This window comes from Mastomys coucha, unplaced genomic scaffold (genome assembly GCF_008632895.1).
Source record: "Mastomys coucha isolate ucsf_1 unplaced genomic scaffold, UCSF_Mcou_1 pScaffold4, whole genome shotgun sequence".
NCBI classification, from domain to species: Eukaryota; Metazoa; Chordata; class Mammalia; order Rodentia; family Muridae; genus Mastomys; species Mastomys coucha.
The window spans coordinates 23090480-23106703 of record NW_022196910.1 but is presented as its reverse complement, the minus strand read 5'-3'; the positions used below and the strand labels follow the sequence as shown (position 1 = coordinate 23106703).

The window sequence follows — 16224 nt, the reverse complement described above, 5'->3', positions numbered from 1 at the left end:
ACAGCAAAGAAGGGACAAAGGTCTCAGGGAAGGCCAGCTGTATTGAGAAAAAAGATGACATGAGGTTAGAACACCTTGGGGGAGAACAAAGGAGATAAAAACTAGCCCTGGTGAAAATCATCACTTTCCCAGAATTGATGGTGACTGATGTACCTTTGACTGCATATTCCAAAACGCATCACTCCCCTGCTGAAGGCAACTTCTGCTTCTCAGAAGTACCTATAGAGTCATTCCACTTAGCTCTTGCAATCAGCGCTCTCACCTGAGGCTAACAGGCCTGGGGCCCTTACAGAGACTTTTTTTTTTTTTTTTTTTTTTAAAGATTTATTTTTGCTATATGTAAGTACACTGTAGCTGTCTTCAGACACACCAGAAGAGGGTATCAGATCTCATTATGGGTGGTTATGAGCCACCACGTAGTTGCTGGGGTTTGAATTCAGGACATTTGGAAGAGCAGTCAGTGCTCTTAACCGCTGAGTCATCTCACCAGCCCCGAGACTTTTTTTTTTTTTTTTTTTTTAAAAACAGGGTCTCTCTTTTTTTTTTTTCCCCAGGCAGTGTTTTACTTCATGAGCTTGTCACCCCCTCCTTGGTTCACTTGTCCCAAGAGAAAGGACTCAGCCACCCACAATAATGTTATTAATAGGGATATGGATCAGTTTCACGAAGAAGCCAATGAATCCCATGATAGCAAATCCTATCGCTGTGGCCATGGCGACCTTCTGGAATTCTTTTCTGTCAGGTTTGATACATCTTTTAACCAGGTGAATTGAGTCCTTTACAAACTGCCAACTTGGCTCTACAAACTGCATTACCTGATCCATGTTTGTGGGATGGCGGTTTGAGAGCGTCTTTTTTTTTTTTAAAGATTTATTTATTTTATGTGTATGAGTACACTGTAGCTGTACAGATAGATGGCCATGAGCCATCATGTGGTTGCTGGGAATTGAACTCAGGACAGTCCTGCTGGCTCCAGCCTTCTCGATCCAGCCCTGCTAATATACTGTAGTTGTCTTCAGGTGCACCAGAAGAGGGTGTCAGATCTCATTACAGGTGGTTGTGAGCCACCATGTGATTGCTGGGATTTGAACTCAGGACCTTCAGAAGAGCAGTCAGTGCTCTTAACTGCTGAGCCGTCTCTGCAGCCCAGAGAATCCAGTCTCTTAAACACAGAGTACTTCACTTTCATTGACAAATATGCTCCCTCCCACGTGTCATGATACAATCAGTCTTTTAAAATATCTTTGAAATTACATGTATTTATTCATTTGTTCATCTAGTGGGTGTAAGTGTGTGCAGTGGCATAAACCTGCCAAAGGATGTCAGGGAACATCCTTTTGGGAGTTAGTTCTCTCTTGACACTGTGTGGGACTCAAGGCTAGAACACAGTTTTCAGGCTCCATGGTAAGTACCTTCAGCCACTGAGCTGTCTCTCTGGCTTTCTATTTAACCTTTTGGGGCCTCCTCATATTTCCCCACTATGGATAGTGAGTTATTTCTCCACTGTAAGATAAAACCACAAGGGTTTTCCACAGAAAGAAACTCCTGTGCAGTGCTAGGGAAGTCCCTGGGTGGGTAAGGGCTGTGGCCTATGGGAGGGCCACGTGCTGGCCAAAGAAGGCAGCCACTATTCTATGTCTGCCGATCCTGTCATATACTTGGGCAAAAGAAGGGATTAATCTGGATATCTTGGTAATGAAATCTATAGAGTTTCAATCTCTCTCTGCTTTGGAATACTGGCACATCGACCAACCAATCTGAGGAAGCCAACCCATAGGCAAGTGGTTTGTGATCTCTATATTTACAAGAATCTCTGAGAGACCTGATTTAAATAGCATGAACAACCTCCACTTATCAACATCTACTTCGGTGGGGAAATCTGAAGACATGGCCACCTGCTATGTTGCTAGGTCTCAGAAGTCCGGAGGATGGGTTGCATCTGACCTACTTCTCCTGATTTCCCAACCCTGATCTAGGGCACTTATTTTAATGGCATCATCCTCTCTCCCTCCCCTTTCCCACAAACACGTCCTCTGTTATGGGGATGGTACAAGTAGGACATTATGAATGAAGCATGGTATTAAGAAACCCCTGGAAGAAAGTGGGAGATGCTACTTAGCATTGAAGATGGCTCCTGTATGCCTCTTCACAGGACTCTACACTCCTTCCCCTAAATCCCCCACATTTAGGCCAGCCACAGTATAAGAATGCCTTCACTTGCAGTTACAGAAATTCATCAGCTCCATACCCGATATGTACAGCGTCATACAGGTTGGATTCCAATGCATGGGGTCTTTCCCTGTCCCTCCAGCCCCTGTTGCCCTTCCTTCTTTCATGTGGCTAAGAACAAGTTGACCTACTTGGTTATCATTGCTGTTTCTCCTGGAGCCTTTATACTCAAAGACAAGGATCTAGTTGCCAGAAGGGGTTGTGACACTAGACAAGGCCTGTGTCCCAGAGCATGAGTCACTCCTGTAGATAAACTAGGCTTACATATGCTCTAGAAAAGAGAATGGTCCCAGAATCAGAGAGAGCTGAGGGTACACTGCATGGTGGCTGCACAGATGTGAGACGTGGAACATTTGAAGGAGAGGGGTATTGGATACTTAAATACGTGCTTTCTGCCTACATGTACACTAGACTCATATCAGATTCAGTTGCCTAAGATCACCCATTGTCCACCCAACTTCTGTACATTGATAGAAGCTTGTCAATTCCAGTACTAGCATATTGTCATTGCAGAACAAACATGTCTGGTTTGGTACACTTTGAATGGGTGTTCAAGTCCAGGCCACTCTTCAATGCGGGCAATGAAAGCTCTCTAGTTCTGTGAACAACACTCCCATGCCCTCCCAGGGTAGAACCATAGTAGGGATTTGCCATAGTCAGTATGCTATCCAACTGAACAGACATGTTCTTAGGCATCCAGTAACAGAATTATATCACTTTTTGATTTTTTATAAGTTTTATTTATTTGTTTAAAAATTGTAATTTTTATGTGTGAGGTGTTTTGCCTGGATGTATGTCTGTGCATTGTGTTCATGCCTACTGCCCCCAGAAGTCAGTATGCCCCCAGGCATTGGATCCCCTGAAATTGGGGTTACAAATGGTTGTAAGCCACCATGTGGGTACTGAGCCAGGTCCTCTGGAAGAGCAGCCAGTGCTCTTAACCACTGACCTATCTCTCTAGCTGTAACACCCTACAAATTTTAAAGCTGAACCAGAGCTCCCCAGAGTTCTTGAGCAGCCACTGATAGAAGTTTTTGGTGAGAATGGTGGGTGATCACTTCATTCCATATAGGCAAAAGTAAGACAAGCTTCGCCATAATGAGCACAAACAACCAAACTCTCTGAGAGTAGAAGGACAAGTGAAATACCAGGCAGTCCTTAGAAAGAATGTGCTAAGCACCATGGATTATTTTAATTGTCAGACATCTTGTGGGGCAACATGTCTGTTCAGTGGGCACCAGGCATAACATCCCTGTAAGATAGGTTCTACCAAAAAAAAAAAAAGAAAATTAAAGTTCCTATCATTCTTCCATAAATATTTGCATCTCTGTTGCTCAATACCCTCTTTTCCTGTTTTCTTTTCACTTTACTGGAGAGGTCCACATTTCTGACGTATTATAAAATTTTCTTAAAGAATAAAACTCTCTCAAGAGAGAAAAAAAAAAAAAGATAGGTTCTACCGCTGTCTCTCTAAGAGACTAACTTGCCAAAGATCACATATGTAACAAATTGACGGTTTACACCTGAGAAGTGCAATCATGAAGCCTGGTGGATGACTCATTCATTCACTCATTTATTCGTACTTACATTCCTTAATCAATGATGTCCCATGCCTCCTCCATATGTTGAGGATGGTTCTAGGTGCCCAAGCAGCATCCGTATCTGTGAGCAATGGAAGGAGAAAGCATATGACACTCATATTCTAGAAGAGAAGAAGCACTGCAAGTTGGACATGTACATGAAATGTTATCTACATTGATACAGTGGCTCACACCTTTCATGCCTGCACTTGGGAAGCTGAGGCAGGAGGATTCCCTCGAGTTTGTGGCTAGCTTGGGCTACTGAGTGAAACCTTGTTCCAAAAGGCCCTCTGTCCTCCCCAAATAAAATATCAGAACAGTGAACAGCGTTAGGGCCTAGAAGAGGTGTGTGCGTGTGTGTGTGTGTGTGTGTGTGTGTGTGTGTGTGTGTGTGTGTGTGTGTAAAACTCTGAATTGGATGGTGAGTCTTGTTAAGAAAGGAACATTAAATAAAGATCTAAGGAACGTACTCAGGAGTAAGCCATACAGATATCTGAACGAACACAAGACATGGAGCAGACAACTGGACCTGCAGAAGCAGCAGGAGAACATTATTTTAGAAAAGGCAAAGAGTCAAGAATGCCTAAGGCTGAGGCTGACTGGGGCAAGAATGGACTATGAGTATAAATAGACCTGGGACTCAAAGCTGTAGGAAACAAGATCCGAAAGGTAAATGGGAAGGGATCTCAGAAGACCCTGCAAGTGGCAGGGCTTGGTCTTCTACTTGGCTGCAATGTAGTCGTTTGGGTTGGGCCAGAGGAAAAAATGTGAAACGACTCAGTTTCCACATGTGGACTCTTGCTTTTCTGTCAAGAAGCTGCAAAGGGGCAAGGAAGCCATGTAAGAGGCACTGCGGTGACCTGGGCAGAGGTTAGGCTAGTTTGTTCCGGTATGCACTAGACATGTGGCAAGTACTTCAAGTCTAATTCATTGTGAAACCTCAAGTGGAAGGATTGGCTGATGGGTAATGCCCCAGGCCTTTCAGACGGAGAGACTGAACCCTGGGATCCATGGCAGGAGAGGTAGGGCGGGAGCAGAGGAATGGCATGGTTTTGTTCTAAGTGGGAGGGGTCATCAGGGCTCAGTTCAGGGCTACCTAATTAGAGATACCTATTAGGAACCTCCAAAGGTGATGCTGAGGGTCAGGCTGAGAGCTCAGGAGAGGAGTCCTTCAACGCTGAAGTCCAAGGTCAATAAGATAAGCTCTACTTCAGGGCAATTGAAGATGTTGATTCACACACAACTTTGGGGAAATGATGATTCTCAAAAAAAAAAAACTTGATTTAAGAACGTCAGATTTAAAAATCCACTCCTTATTCTGCTACCCTCAAATACTTACTTTGCTTTCTCTATATTCCCTCCTGGTTTTGCCCACATGTACACATAATTGCACAATGTCGGTCTATCATAATTGCTTGCCAGGAGCTCATAGACATTTCCTAGGTGGCTCCTACGTTGTTCGTAGCGCATTTGAAAGGGTGACAAAATGCAGGGCATGAAATATGCTAGAAACAAAAGTTGAAAAAATCCTACCTAGCTTGATGACTAGAATAAGCTGCATACCTCAGTAATCTTGGTGGCCGGTTACTCCTTGTTTAGGAGACTAAACTTTGATATGAATGAGGGCAGGCCTCCCTGCACTCAGTCAGGGAGAGATTCTAGAAAAAGGGGTCTGTGCAAAGGCCCAGGAGGCAAAGAAAAGCACATGCTATGGTTTGAACGGAAAAATATCCCATAAAGGCTTATGTATCTGAACACTGCTTCTTAGCTCGTAGCACTGATTTTGAAGGTTGTAAAGCCTTTAGGACAGCAGCTCTCAACCTGTGGGTCACGACCCTTTTTGGCAAACCTCTATCTCCAAAGTTACTTACATTACGATTCATAACAGTAGCAAAATTACAGTTACAAAGTAGCAATGATAATAATTTTATGGTGTGTGTGTGGGGGGTCACCATGATATGAGGAAATGTACTGAAGGGTCGCCCCTTAGGAAGGTTGAGAGCCACTGTGGGGCTTAGCTGAAGGAAAGGAGTTGGAGTGGTAGAAGTAACCAATTCTACCCGTGGTTTCCTGTTCCCCTTTCTGCAGCTGACTGCACCACTGATTCCTGGCTCTGTGGAGAGCGACTTCCAGGCCCCAAGCCTTCCCGGCCATGTTGGATTGTGTCCTGTAAACCAAGATCAATCTTTCCTCACTTACGTCGCCTCTGCCAGGTGTTTGGTCATAGTACTCAGTGAAGTAGGGAGGCTGGAAGATTTACTACACCTGACAATTAAATAAATATTCATCTGTATGATCTCAAAAAAAAAAAAAAACAAAAAAACAAAAACCAAAAACACCTTTAAGAGTACAGAGGCCTAGGCACAAACTTTCTCTGAGGTTTTCTACCAAGAAAGGATCAGCCAGACATAAAATGTTGGTCTTAGTGAACCCCGGACATTTTTAGAGGTTTAAAAAGTTTAATTCGGGCCTCCCATTACACAGGAACTCCAGCCCGATCTGCTTTGTCCCTTCATGTTAACCTTTTACCCACAGCTTGTTTTTAATTTTACAGAAAAGGTTAGGGATCTAAAGAAGGCAAATTCAGCTACTCACCTGCTTTACACAGGCTTTTAAAGACTTCAGCAAGAGCCATTCTTCCCATCAAAGATTCCAAGAAAACAGGCCCCCCATGCACACGAATCCATCGCTGACAAAGCCCCTGTAAGCTGGCTTATTTCTTCCCCTCTCATTCACCGTTCTGAAAGTGCATAGGATTGTTTAAGAGAAAAAAATGACTGTGGATAAAAATTGGTTCAGGGTTCCTGGTCTTGGAATTGGTTGGTTGTGTTTCCTTCCAGGGCCGGCAGGCGGGGCACCAGGCAAGGCTTGGAAGCCGCGCCTCCCCCAACCTCTCCTGGCCTCGCTTGCCCAACTTCCCCATAGGCACAGCTTCAACTAAAAGTGGCCATTGACCTTTCAAGCTTTTGAGCAGTGATGCAACAGAATAGTATTTCAAAGAAAAATGGTTATCGAAATTTCGAACCCGGTTTTCCCATGAGTGTTATTTTTTATTTTTCTGTTAAAAAAAAAAAGTAGGTCACATCCAAAGTGGGTCACGTTTCAGGGGCCGGTGTGCCTGGATGCAGGCTGGGAGGCCAGGTGGTCTTTTACAGAGTGGGAGGCGCAGGTCCCAATAGGAAAGAAGTACTGGGATCCATCCGAACTCCGGGTACCCGCCTTTGTTGGGAATAACAGGAACATACGCACCAGGCCTGACACCTCTACCCAGGCACAGGTAAGGGCACCTCCTCTGTAAAGTGGCCAGGGTGGGTCTCCCGAAGGACAAGCTGGAGTTGAGCTGAGGAGGAAAGCAGAAGCTGGGCAAGGCTGATTCAGGGGACTAACAGTCGGCCAGAGCTCCAGGGGGAGGGATTGAGAGCAGTCGGCGCAGCTTTAAGGAGGCGCTTAGCTAGGCTCTTTCTTGGCCTTCTAGGATGCTGGCGTAGGGGACGACCTCTGGTTCGCTTTCTGAGGTGCCCGGGAGTGGTCGTCGGACCTGGGCAGTGGCCTGCTAGCTCCGGCTCCGAATGTCTTAGAGAGGGAGGGACCGACATCTGGGCCCCGCCCCCCTCCCCCATCGCCGGTCCAGCATCCCGTACTGAGGAGAGGAGGGTCGCGTCTGGCAAGAGCACAGCGGTGTGGATGGCTGGCATAAAGGTCCCTTCCTCCACGGAGGGCTGGGGAAAAAAGGGTCTGCTATTCGCAAGACCAAGGCGCTCAGCTGATGCGCACAGGGGCAGGTACTGGTCACTTAAATAGGCATCGGCTGGGAACTTCTCCTTGTCCGCCCCCCGGCCCCAGCCCCAGCCCCCCAGCACCCCGAAGTGCGGGGTCAGAGGAGGGCGGAGTCGCAGGCTTCCACCCCGCAGCCACCGGCACCCGCAGCGGCTCTCTCAACCAGGGTCCCTTGAAGCCTGCGCAGTAGCGCCGGGGCCTCTTTAAAGCGCTGGCGGGGGCCGCGGTCACGTGAGGCGGATTCCTGGAAAGTTCCTGGAAAGCGGGCTCCGGCGCGGCCGGGCGGGGCGCGGGGCGCGGGAGGCGGGGAGCGAGGGAGGCGCGTCGGGCTGGGAAGTCGCGCGCACCCTCGGCTCCGGGGACAGACGTTTAACTCTTGCCAAGTCTCGCCGCCTCTGCGGCTCGCGGGCCTTGGGCTTTCCCCCCCTGAAGCATGAGCCTTTCCTCCCGCAGCCTCCAACGCTGCGCGGGTCGCGGACAGTGCGCGCCGGGGCTCCAGGCGCGCGGCCTCAAGATCCCTCGCGCCCGGAGCCCGGAAGCCTGCGGCAGGTACCGCTCGCGAAGCCCGAAGGTTCCGCCCGCAGGGGTGGGGGACCGTGGCCGGGGAGGGCGGCGGGGTGCGAGCTCGGGAGCGGCGGACTGCCTGGACTTCCGCAGTTTAGGGCGCCCCGGGAGAGTTCAAGTCGGGGCTCTGCCCCAACCGGACTCAACTACCTCCTTTCCCGGGTTTCTTCTCGGTCTCGGGAAATCTTCCGAGCACCCCCACTCCCCCCAACAACAACTGCTCTCCAAATTTATAATCCTAATAACCTGATCTCCCGCTCCTCCCCGCCAGCCTCCGCCCTTGCTCCCCCACCCCACCCCTTCTCTTTCGCCCATCTCCTCCGCCGCAGCTGGAGGGAAACCCGGCATTGGCGAGCTGGGGTGTCAGCCTGGGGCGGAGGGGGGGAAGCTAGGCGACGATCCCTGGGATTTTTTTTTTTTTTTTGTCTGCCTTTGGCGCAGAACAACCCGGCTGCTTCTACGGAGCGCAGAGCCGGTTGCATCCCCAGGCATCTCGTTCCACAAATAAACGTCACTCGGGGAACTCAGACGGACACCCCCTCCTCGACCCCTGGCTCCCCCCTGCCCCTTGTCCACTGGGGAGGCTGCCTGGCGCGGAGGCGGCAGTCGCCGTGGCGGAGGTAAGACCTCAGTCCCGGTTGATGGCATGGCCCGCTGCGCTCTGTTGAGGGCTCAGCCCCGGCCTCTTTTGGAGCTCCGGCGGGGGCTGCATGCTCCGGCCGATTCCTCGACAGCGCCCGCGGCGGCAGCTGCGGGAGCAGCGGTCCGCGTTTTGGAACGACTGCCGCTGCGTTCCCCCCTCCCGCCCCCCCTTCCCCCCAGTCCTCCTCCCGGAGCGCGCTCCGAGAAGCGGCAGGAGTCGGGGCGAGGCCGCCTCCCAGGCGGGGATGCAGCGGCTGGCGTGCCGCTCGCTCACCGCAGCACCCTCGGCTGGCGACCCAGGAGCCCTGCGGCGCTTTAGGGCGTGGAACCTGATTTTGCCGGATGCATCCTCCCAAGGGCCCTGGGGCTGTTCGAAATGTAGGATGGAAAAGCCAAGTGCTGAGAACTGCCCTGTTCTTTGTGTTGAGTTTTTTTTTTTCCCCCGACTTGCCCATGACAAAGGCCTATCCGCACCCGCAGGTGACTGTTTCCAAGGCTGCCTATGTGTGATTCCTGCACACTGTTCTTCGGCGGGAAAACACGTTGTTTACTCTCATCCTGTCCCCCCCCCCCCACTTCACCCCTCCACTCAGGCCAACTTTAGTGTCTTGGATCTCTGCCCTTTTTACCCGTCTTTCCCCAGAGTTGGGCAGGGCGTTAGCTGGATGCTCCGGGTTAAATGGTACAGGCGGAGGAGTCCCTGGGATTTTCCACGTGTCTGTTTACCCACCCCTACCTTGGCCCTCGTAGGGGTTCAGTCCAGACTGACCCAATCTCTGTCCCATTGTTTCTTCACAGGCGACCTGTGGGTGACTGTGTCTGCGAGATACTTTGCCATACCATTCTGCCGGAATTTGGAGAGAATCAGCTGCTTCCAGCCCCCTCCCCCTCCGCCACCATTTCGGACACCCCGCACAGTCTCGTTTTGGGGTACCCCGTAACTTCCAGGCAGCACGCGAGGTCCACTGGCCCCGGCTCCGGCGACCACCTGTCTCGGACGTGTTGACTCTTCTCCCATGACCCTGCGGTGCCTGGAGCCCTCCGGGAATGGAGCAGACAGGACGCGGAGCCAGTGGGGGACCTCGGGGTCGCCGGAGGAACAGTCCCCCGAGGCGACGCGTCTGGCGAAGGCCCTGCGCGAGCTCAGTCAAACAGGTAGGGAGCTGGTGGCTGGCGAGGAGTGCGAAACGGGGCGCCCCCATCCCCACTCCACCCAAGGCTGTGGCGGAGAGCGCGGCTAGGACACGGACCCAGGTGGGGAGCACTGAAAGCGATAGAACTATGTCTCCTCGCGTCCGGTCTCGGCTCCGGGGCCCGGGAACCACAGAGAGGGATGCCCAGATCTTAGGTAACCACAAAAGTAAAGTGGAGGGACGCTGAGGCTTGGGCGAGGGCCGGGAGCGAGCTGGGTTCATTTTGGAAATGCTCTCTCAGCGCCGTGGAGCCTAGGCTGCTTTCTCGCACCCGCCTGGGAGAAAAGCGGCCAGCGCCTCTCTTAACGCCGGGTGCGCTGGCGGCCAGTGGGCTGTGCTGCCTCTTGTCTGGGCTGCGAGCGCTCCCGGGAGCGGCCGCCGCTGCCGCAGCCCGGGATGGTGGCAGCCAAGTTCAGACTGTGTGGATCGCAGCTGCCGGGGTAGCCTGGCAATGCGGAAGCGCTCCCTGCATTTGAAAGCAAAGAAAGAGAATTTTATATTTTCTCCCACTAGCTCGAAAACAATTTGGGTCTTAAAAATTTGGCTTCTGGAAACTTACCTTTGAGGCAAGACAACTTTTGCAGCAGTAGATCTTGGGAGAGGAAAATAGTTCGTCTTTCCTTTTGGCCCTGGGCTTTCCTTGGGAAAGTTTCCAAGTAATTTTTTTTTTTTTTTTTTTTTTTTTTTTTTTTGGTGGCGAGGTGTATATGGGGGAGCTGTTGGCTGAAGTAGGGGGGCACATTGTTCAACATTGTTCAAAGTTATTAAACGAAGTATCTTGAGTTACTTTTGTAAGTGAGTTACAGAACATGTCCAAGATGAATCAAATGGAGATTTCAGAGAATAGGGGTTATAATACAATTTGAACCAGGGCAAAGTCCAAAAATATAGTGAAGACTGTAAACTGTTTCTGCTCTCCCTCAGAAACGTAGCTAGTTGTAATCAAAGCAGTCAACAGGAGTGCCTTCTAGGGCTTCTAATAGGAAAAACCATACACGTTCTTAGGGGCAGATCAGGGGCTACCGGCCAGTCAAAAAAGTTGTTTCTGTTTTTATTGGAATTACCGGAGATAAGTTTTCCACTTTGTCCCCTAACTTCTAATGTAGTTCTGATTTACTTAGGTTTTTGTTTCAGTTAAACTGAACTTAAAGTATCTTTTTTGTTTTGTTTTGTTTTGTCAGCCAATATGTCTGTCATATTGCAAAAGTTCTTCTGGCTCATTAGAAGAAAACCTTAACATAATTTAAAGAAAAGCTACAGAAAATCATTTGAAAAGAAAAAAAAATTGTTTTACAATTGTGCCTAGAATGGACTTAAGTTTTTGTTAAATACTTACCCAAAGATTTGTGGTAGGCCTTGGTAAACATTCACTCACATGCTTTAAAAAAAAAAAAAAAGATATAACAAGAGAAATTAGTCAAACATGGTAGTGCAGGCCTATAAATCCCAGGACTTGGAAGGTGCATGCAGAAGAATAAGAAGTTCAAGGTTATCATTGGCTACAAAGTAAAATTGAGGCCAGCCTGTGCTATAGGAGGCCCTGTCTCAAACAAAGCAAAACAACTAGAAAAAAGACTGCCAAGTATTCTAAAAATTCTTGATAATAACTATTTCATTTTCTTTTCTTTCTCTTTTTGAATGAAAAAAACCCCAGGATGGTACTGGGGAAGTATGACTGTTAATGAAGCCAAAGAGAAATTAAAAGAGGCACCAGAAGGAACTTTCTTAATTAGAGATAGTTCGCATTCAGACTACCTATTAACTATATCAGTTAAGACGTCAGCTGGACCGACTAACCTGCGGATTGAGTACCAAGATGGGAAATTCAGATTGGATTCTATCATATGTGTCAAGTCCAAGCTTAAGCAGTTTGACAGTGTGGTTCATCTGGTTGACTACTATGTCCAGATGTGCAAGGATAAACGGACAGGCCCAGAAGCCCCCCGGAATGGGACTGTTCACCTGTACCTGACCAAACCTCTGTACACATCAGCACCGACTCTGCAGCATTTCTGTCGACTCGCCATTAACAAATGTACCGGTGCGATCTGGGGACTGCCTTTACCAACGAGACTAAAAGATTACTTGGAAGAATATAAATTCCAGGTATAAGTATTTCTCTTTTTTTAAAACACATGCCTCATATAGAATATCTCCGAATGCAGCTATGTGAAAGAGAACCCGGAGGCCCTCCTCTGGATAACTGCATAGAATTCTTTCTTAAGGACAGTTGAGCTCAGTCTAACTTAAAGGTGTGAAGATGTAGCTAGGTATTTTAAAGTTCCCCTTAGGTAGTTTCAGCTGAATGATGCTTTCTTTCCTATGGCTGCTCAAGACCAAATGGCCCTTTTAAATGAAAAAAAAAAAAAAACAAGAAACAAAAACGTCCCAAGGAATGGCAAGAGACTATTCCTGTCAGAATGACTTGCCTTTTTTTTTTGGGGGGGGGGGGGTCCCTATGCACTGGGTCAAAAGTCGAAGCACCATAGGAGAGAAAGGCTTCCATGTGGGCAGCTGAAGGAGGAAAAGCCTGGCTGACACAGGCTTCAGCTCCACCTGTAGCTGCCTGGTGATCAGTCTGTGTTAGAATTATAGTTTGCATTCTGATATATCTCGTAGGAGGTCCGTTGTTAAGCTGACCATGCTTGTATTTATCCCTCGTTTTATGCAACTAATCAAATCAACCAAAAAAAAAAAAAAAGAATCATCACCATGAGATCCTGTACTTGTCTTTTTTACTACATGTGTGAACTCCCACGTGAATGAGTACTGTAGTAATCCATTTCAAGGCAGCCTTACTTCAGAAACATTTCAAACTGGTGCAAACAGAGAAGACTTCTCTCTTTTCCTTTAAGGCTAAAGACAAGAATGTCATGCTACACAGGTGCAACTCAATCCTCGAAAACAAAAACCAATGCAGACAGAGACTTTTATCCCTTGACGTAGCTGTGAGTCCTTACCTATTGCCATTGATTTTTGTTTTTTGGAAATGGCTCTAGAACTTTCCAAGTTGTCCTTGAATTGTCTGACCACGGACATCCACAGCTGCCTCCCTTCTACCATGTAGAGTACTATGACTTAACTTTTCTTCCAGATATAGGGGGGTACCTGCCTGTTTTTCAAAGTGTTTATTTACTGCTGTTACTATTTGATTAGAATGTATTAAATAAAAACCAACCTGACTTTTACAAGTTGCACTCATTACTTTGAGTTGTAGATGTATATTTCCATGCTAATAAAAGGTTGCCATAAAAACTCATTATCAAGTGAAATAAACTAAGCAATCAGCACAGGGTAGAACATTAACTCGCTCGGCCTCCAAATAAGGCCTGCACCTGCTCTCCGTGTTTTAGAAAGCATGGTTTACAAGCTAGGAATTGTCAAGACAGCCTGATTGAGTGCAGGCTGGATGGGCATAATCCTTGTGCCTTCTGCGTTTTCAAAAGGAATGGTTTAGAAGTGATAAAAAAAAAAAATGTCAAGGTCTGACCTTTAACAAGTTGAACAGATGCAATACTAAATAAAAGCAACAAGTTCTGTGGCCACTTTCTCTTGGCCACCCAGTCTTAAGTGTGCCATCTTTTCTGGAGTCTAGACACTACTCTTGCTGCCCTTTACATTTTTCCTGGCAGGCATAGGCTCCTGTGTGCCGGGTGAAAGGAGAACCTGGGGTATCATGTGCACACTCTGAGTGAATAGGAAATTATAAAAGCTCAGACTAATAGAACTTGCGTACTTTGCAGTTTTTGAAATCCCCAGTTTTACACCTGGAAGGAAACCTTAGGCTTATTCAAACTGGAAGGATTGCCGGGTGTGGCTTGGGAAGGGCTTACTATTTAAAGGCAAGCTAGCTCTGCTGGGTGGTGGGGCAACAACTTCTCCATTAGGATACTTTGATTTTCTTTTTCGGATCTCCCTTTTGCATACCGACGGTTCTCTGGTAGAATGCTTGACTCCTGGGAAAACTCTCACGGGATCAGTAGCAAGGGTCTGTGTGGAATCCCTTTATAGGTCTCCTGCCGTTTCTCAGGTATTGGGAGTGAGGAGGTCGTCAGGAGGCACTTGTGCCTGTAGAGTTATGACAAGCCCCACAGTAGTGCATTCAGCGGCCTGCAGGTGGGGAGAGCCCTGATTCACTGCATCAGGCTATGAAATGGATCACCTTATCTTTTCAATCCTGATGGCAAGGAAGTTGATAAGCATCCGGCAGTTTTTTTTTTCTTCTTGCTTTATAGTTTCTAATATTTATTTATTGAGTTCCTTGTGTGCCAGCTTCTGACTCAATACTTCATCCATATTATCTCATTTGATCCTTGGAAGGACCGAAAGAGCAAAGTACAGTATTTATAGGAAGTGAGTATTTCCACACTGATCCAGTGAACAAGTTAGAGCAGGCTGTAATAGCAGCCCTCGGCCTTTGTTACTGTGGCCTCAACCAGACTAGCACAGATACTTTAACTAGTATTGTGTTGTCTCTCTTTAAAAACGTTTTTCAAGAAATGATTTCTTGGTGCATGTGTATGTGTACGCATGTGCCATGTCATGTGTGGGAGGTGAAGCCCAACTTGTCTGTTCTCTCCTTTCACTGCGTGGGTTCCAGGGATTGAACCTCAGGCAGCACCTTTACCCACCGACACATCTTGCCAGCCAGCCCTCCAGTCAGTCTTGTCAATGGCTTTTTCTTTGAAGACCCCTGAAAGGGGAGCTCACAATAAGTGGTAAAGGGAAGGTGAAGAGAGGGAAAGGAAGTTTGTCCCCCTTACTGGGTGGCTGCTAAATGACGCTAGGGATCACTGACGGGGGCCCATTGAATAACTGAAACAAAACCGTATTCGCCCAAAGTATCCTCAACAGGGGCTGGTAATTTTTTTCAATGTTGTTTTTCTGTGTGGGGTGGTGTGAAGCATTCATTAGTAAGGATATTTATTCTTGGGATTCTAATTGTTGCTGTTCTTGTGGAATGTGCTGTGCAGGATTTGTATACTCGCCTTCCCCCCTTCCTCCCCTTTCAGTGATTCAATGACTGCTATGAGTTTCTGTTCAGAGTAAGCAGAGGCGAAGGAGCATTTGTCATTCCATCTAAAGTGGTAATGACATCTGCTTTTTAGAGACAGGGACCCTGGCTTGTATGAGCTTGGAGGTCTTGCTCAGTGTTGTCGGTATGAACGTTTGACTTCATCATAATTACATAATCCAAAGAGGTGACAGGAAGGGACTGTTGGTTGTTCCACATAGTTTATTTTTTTGGGAAGACTTTCCCCAGCTTTTAAAAAAATTGTACCCTGCTTGGCGGAGGGTAGGAGACAGAGACGTCATCAAGTAATCCAAGGGATGGAATGTCCCGAGAGCACACTGTGCCCTTCTGGTTGTGGGTTTGGGCACATGGCGGGACGGGGTGAGTGTCTGTGGATCTAACAGCTGGGCTGCAGCCTCACTGGCTCCCAGAAGTCCTGTCCATCTTCTGGACCTCTCTACCCTCCCAGTGAAAGAATGTGGCTCTGGGCCTGTCATTCCCTCAGAGGCTCTGCATTCTCCTCATCCAGTAGTTAACTCCCTGGAATCCTGGAGTCCAGAACACACTGTTTGGGTCACTCAGCTCAGGTCCTTTATATGAGCCAGAACATTTCAGATTCAGGGATTAGAGATCATGTGCCCGTGCCCTGGCCAGCAAATGGGCAACGTCCAAACACAGAGCTTAGGTCTCGTATCGGCAGAGGCTCCACACGTCTGCCCTTGGTTAAAACCGCTTGTCCCCTTCTTTGCTGCAGTTAATGTAACTCAGAACTTTCTTCCTCTGACATGTAAAATCAGGCTTTGGAATATCACCACAGGAGGATACTTTGAATTCTTGGCTTCTTCTGCCCTACTATCCAGGATTACCCCTTTTGCTGGATTTCAACATGTCCTCATCCACTGTGGAGTGTAGAGATCTGTATTAATTTGAATTCCTCGGTTCTTTTTTTTTTCTTTTTTTCTTTTTGTTGTTTTGGTGATTGAACACAGGGCTTTCCTCATGCCTGGCAAGCATCATCCCATTGAGCCACATCTCCAGTCCATGTCAATGTCTAATCTGTTTGCTGTTTTAAAGCCGCAGTCCTCCGGTCCTTGCTGTGTGGTGATCTTATGACGCGTCTGCCATCTGTCACCTGCACATGGCCAAGGTGCCCAGGTGACTGTCTACTTTCCTGGGCTCACTTACCAGTAGAGTACGTTTTGGCTTTTGCCCCCTCTTCCACGCA

General features: G+C 47.9%; 2 protein-coding genes across 9 annotated transcripts in view; one reads left to right on the top strand and one right to left on the bottom strand.

Moving 5' to 3' along the window:
• Nucleotides 1–556: 556 nt before the first annotated feature.
• On the bottom strand, nt 557–3401 carry LOC116075960 (protein transport protein Sec61 subunit gamma-like). Its single transcript, XM_031349487.1, has one exon. The coding sequence runs from the start codon at nt 930–932 to the stop codon at nt 618–620; it is 315 nt and encodes a 104-aa protein (XP_031205347.1). The 5' UTR covers nt 933–3401; the 3' UTR covers nt 557–617.
• Nucleotides 3402–7494: 4093 nt separating this feature from the next.
• Nucleotides 7495–16224, top strand: part of Socs2 (suppressor of cytokine signaling 2) — a 31333-nt gene continuing 22603 nt past the window's right edge. Inside the window, exons 1-3 of one of the 8 annotated variants that reach the window (XM_031349480.1) lie at nt 7495–7591; nt 9591–9947; nt 11640–12091. In XM_031349480.1, coding sequence (XP_031205340.1) covers nt 9809–9947; nt 11640–12091 — 591 coding nt within the window. In that variant the 5' untranslated portion in view covers nt 7495–7591; nt 9591–9808. The other 7 variants (XM_031349478.1, XM_031349482.1, XM_031349486.1 and 4 more) reach the window with 7 other exon arrangements.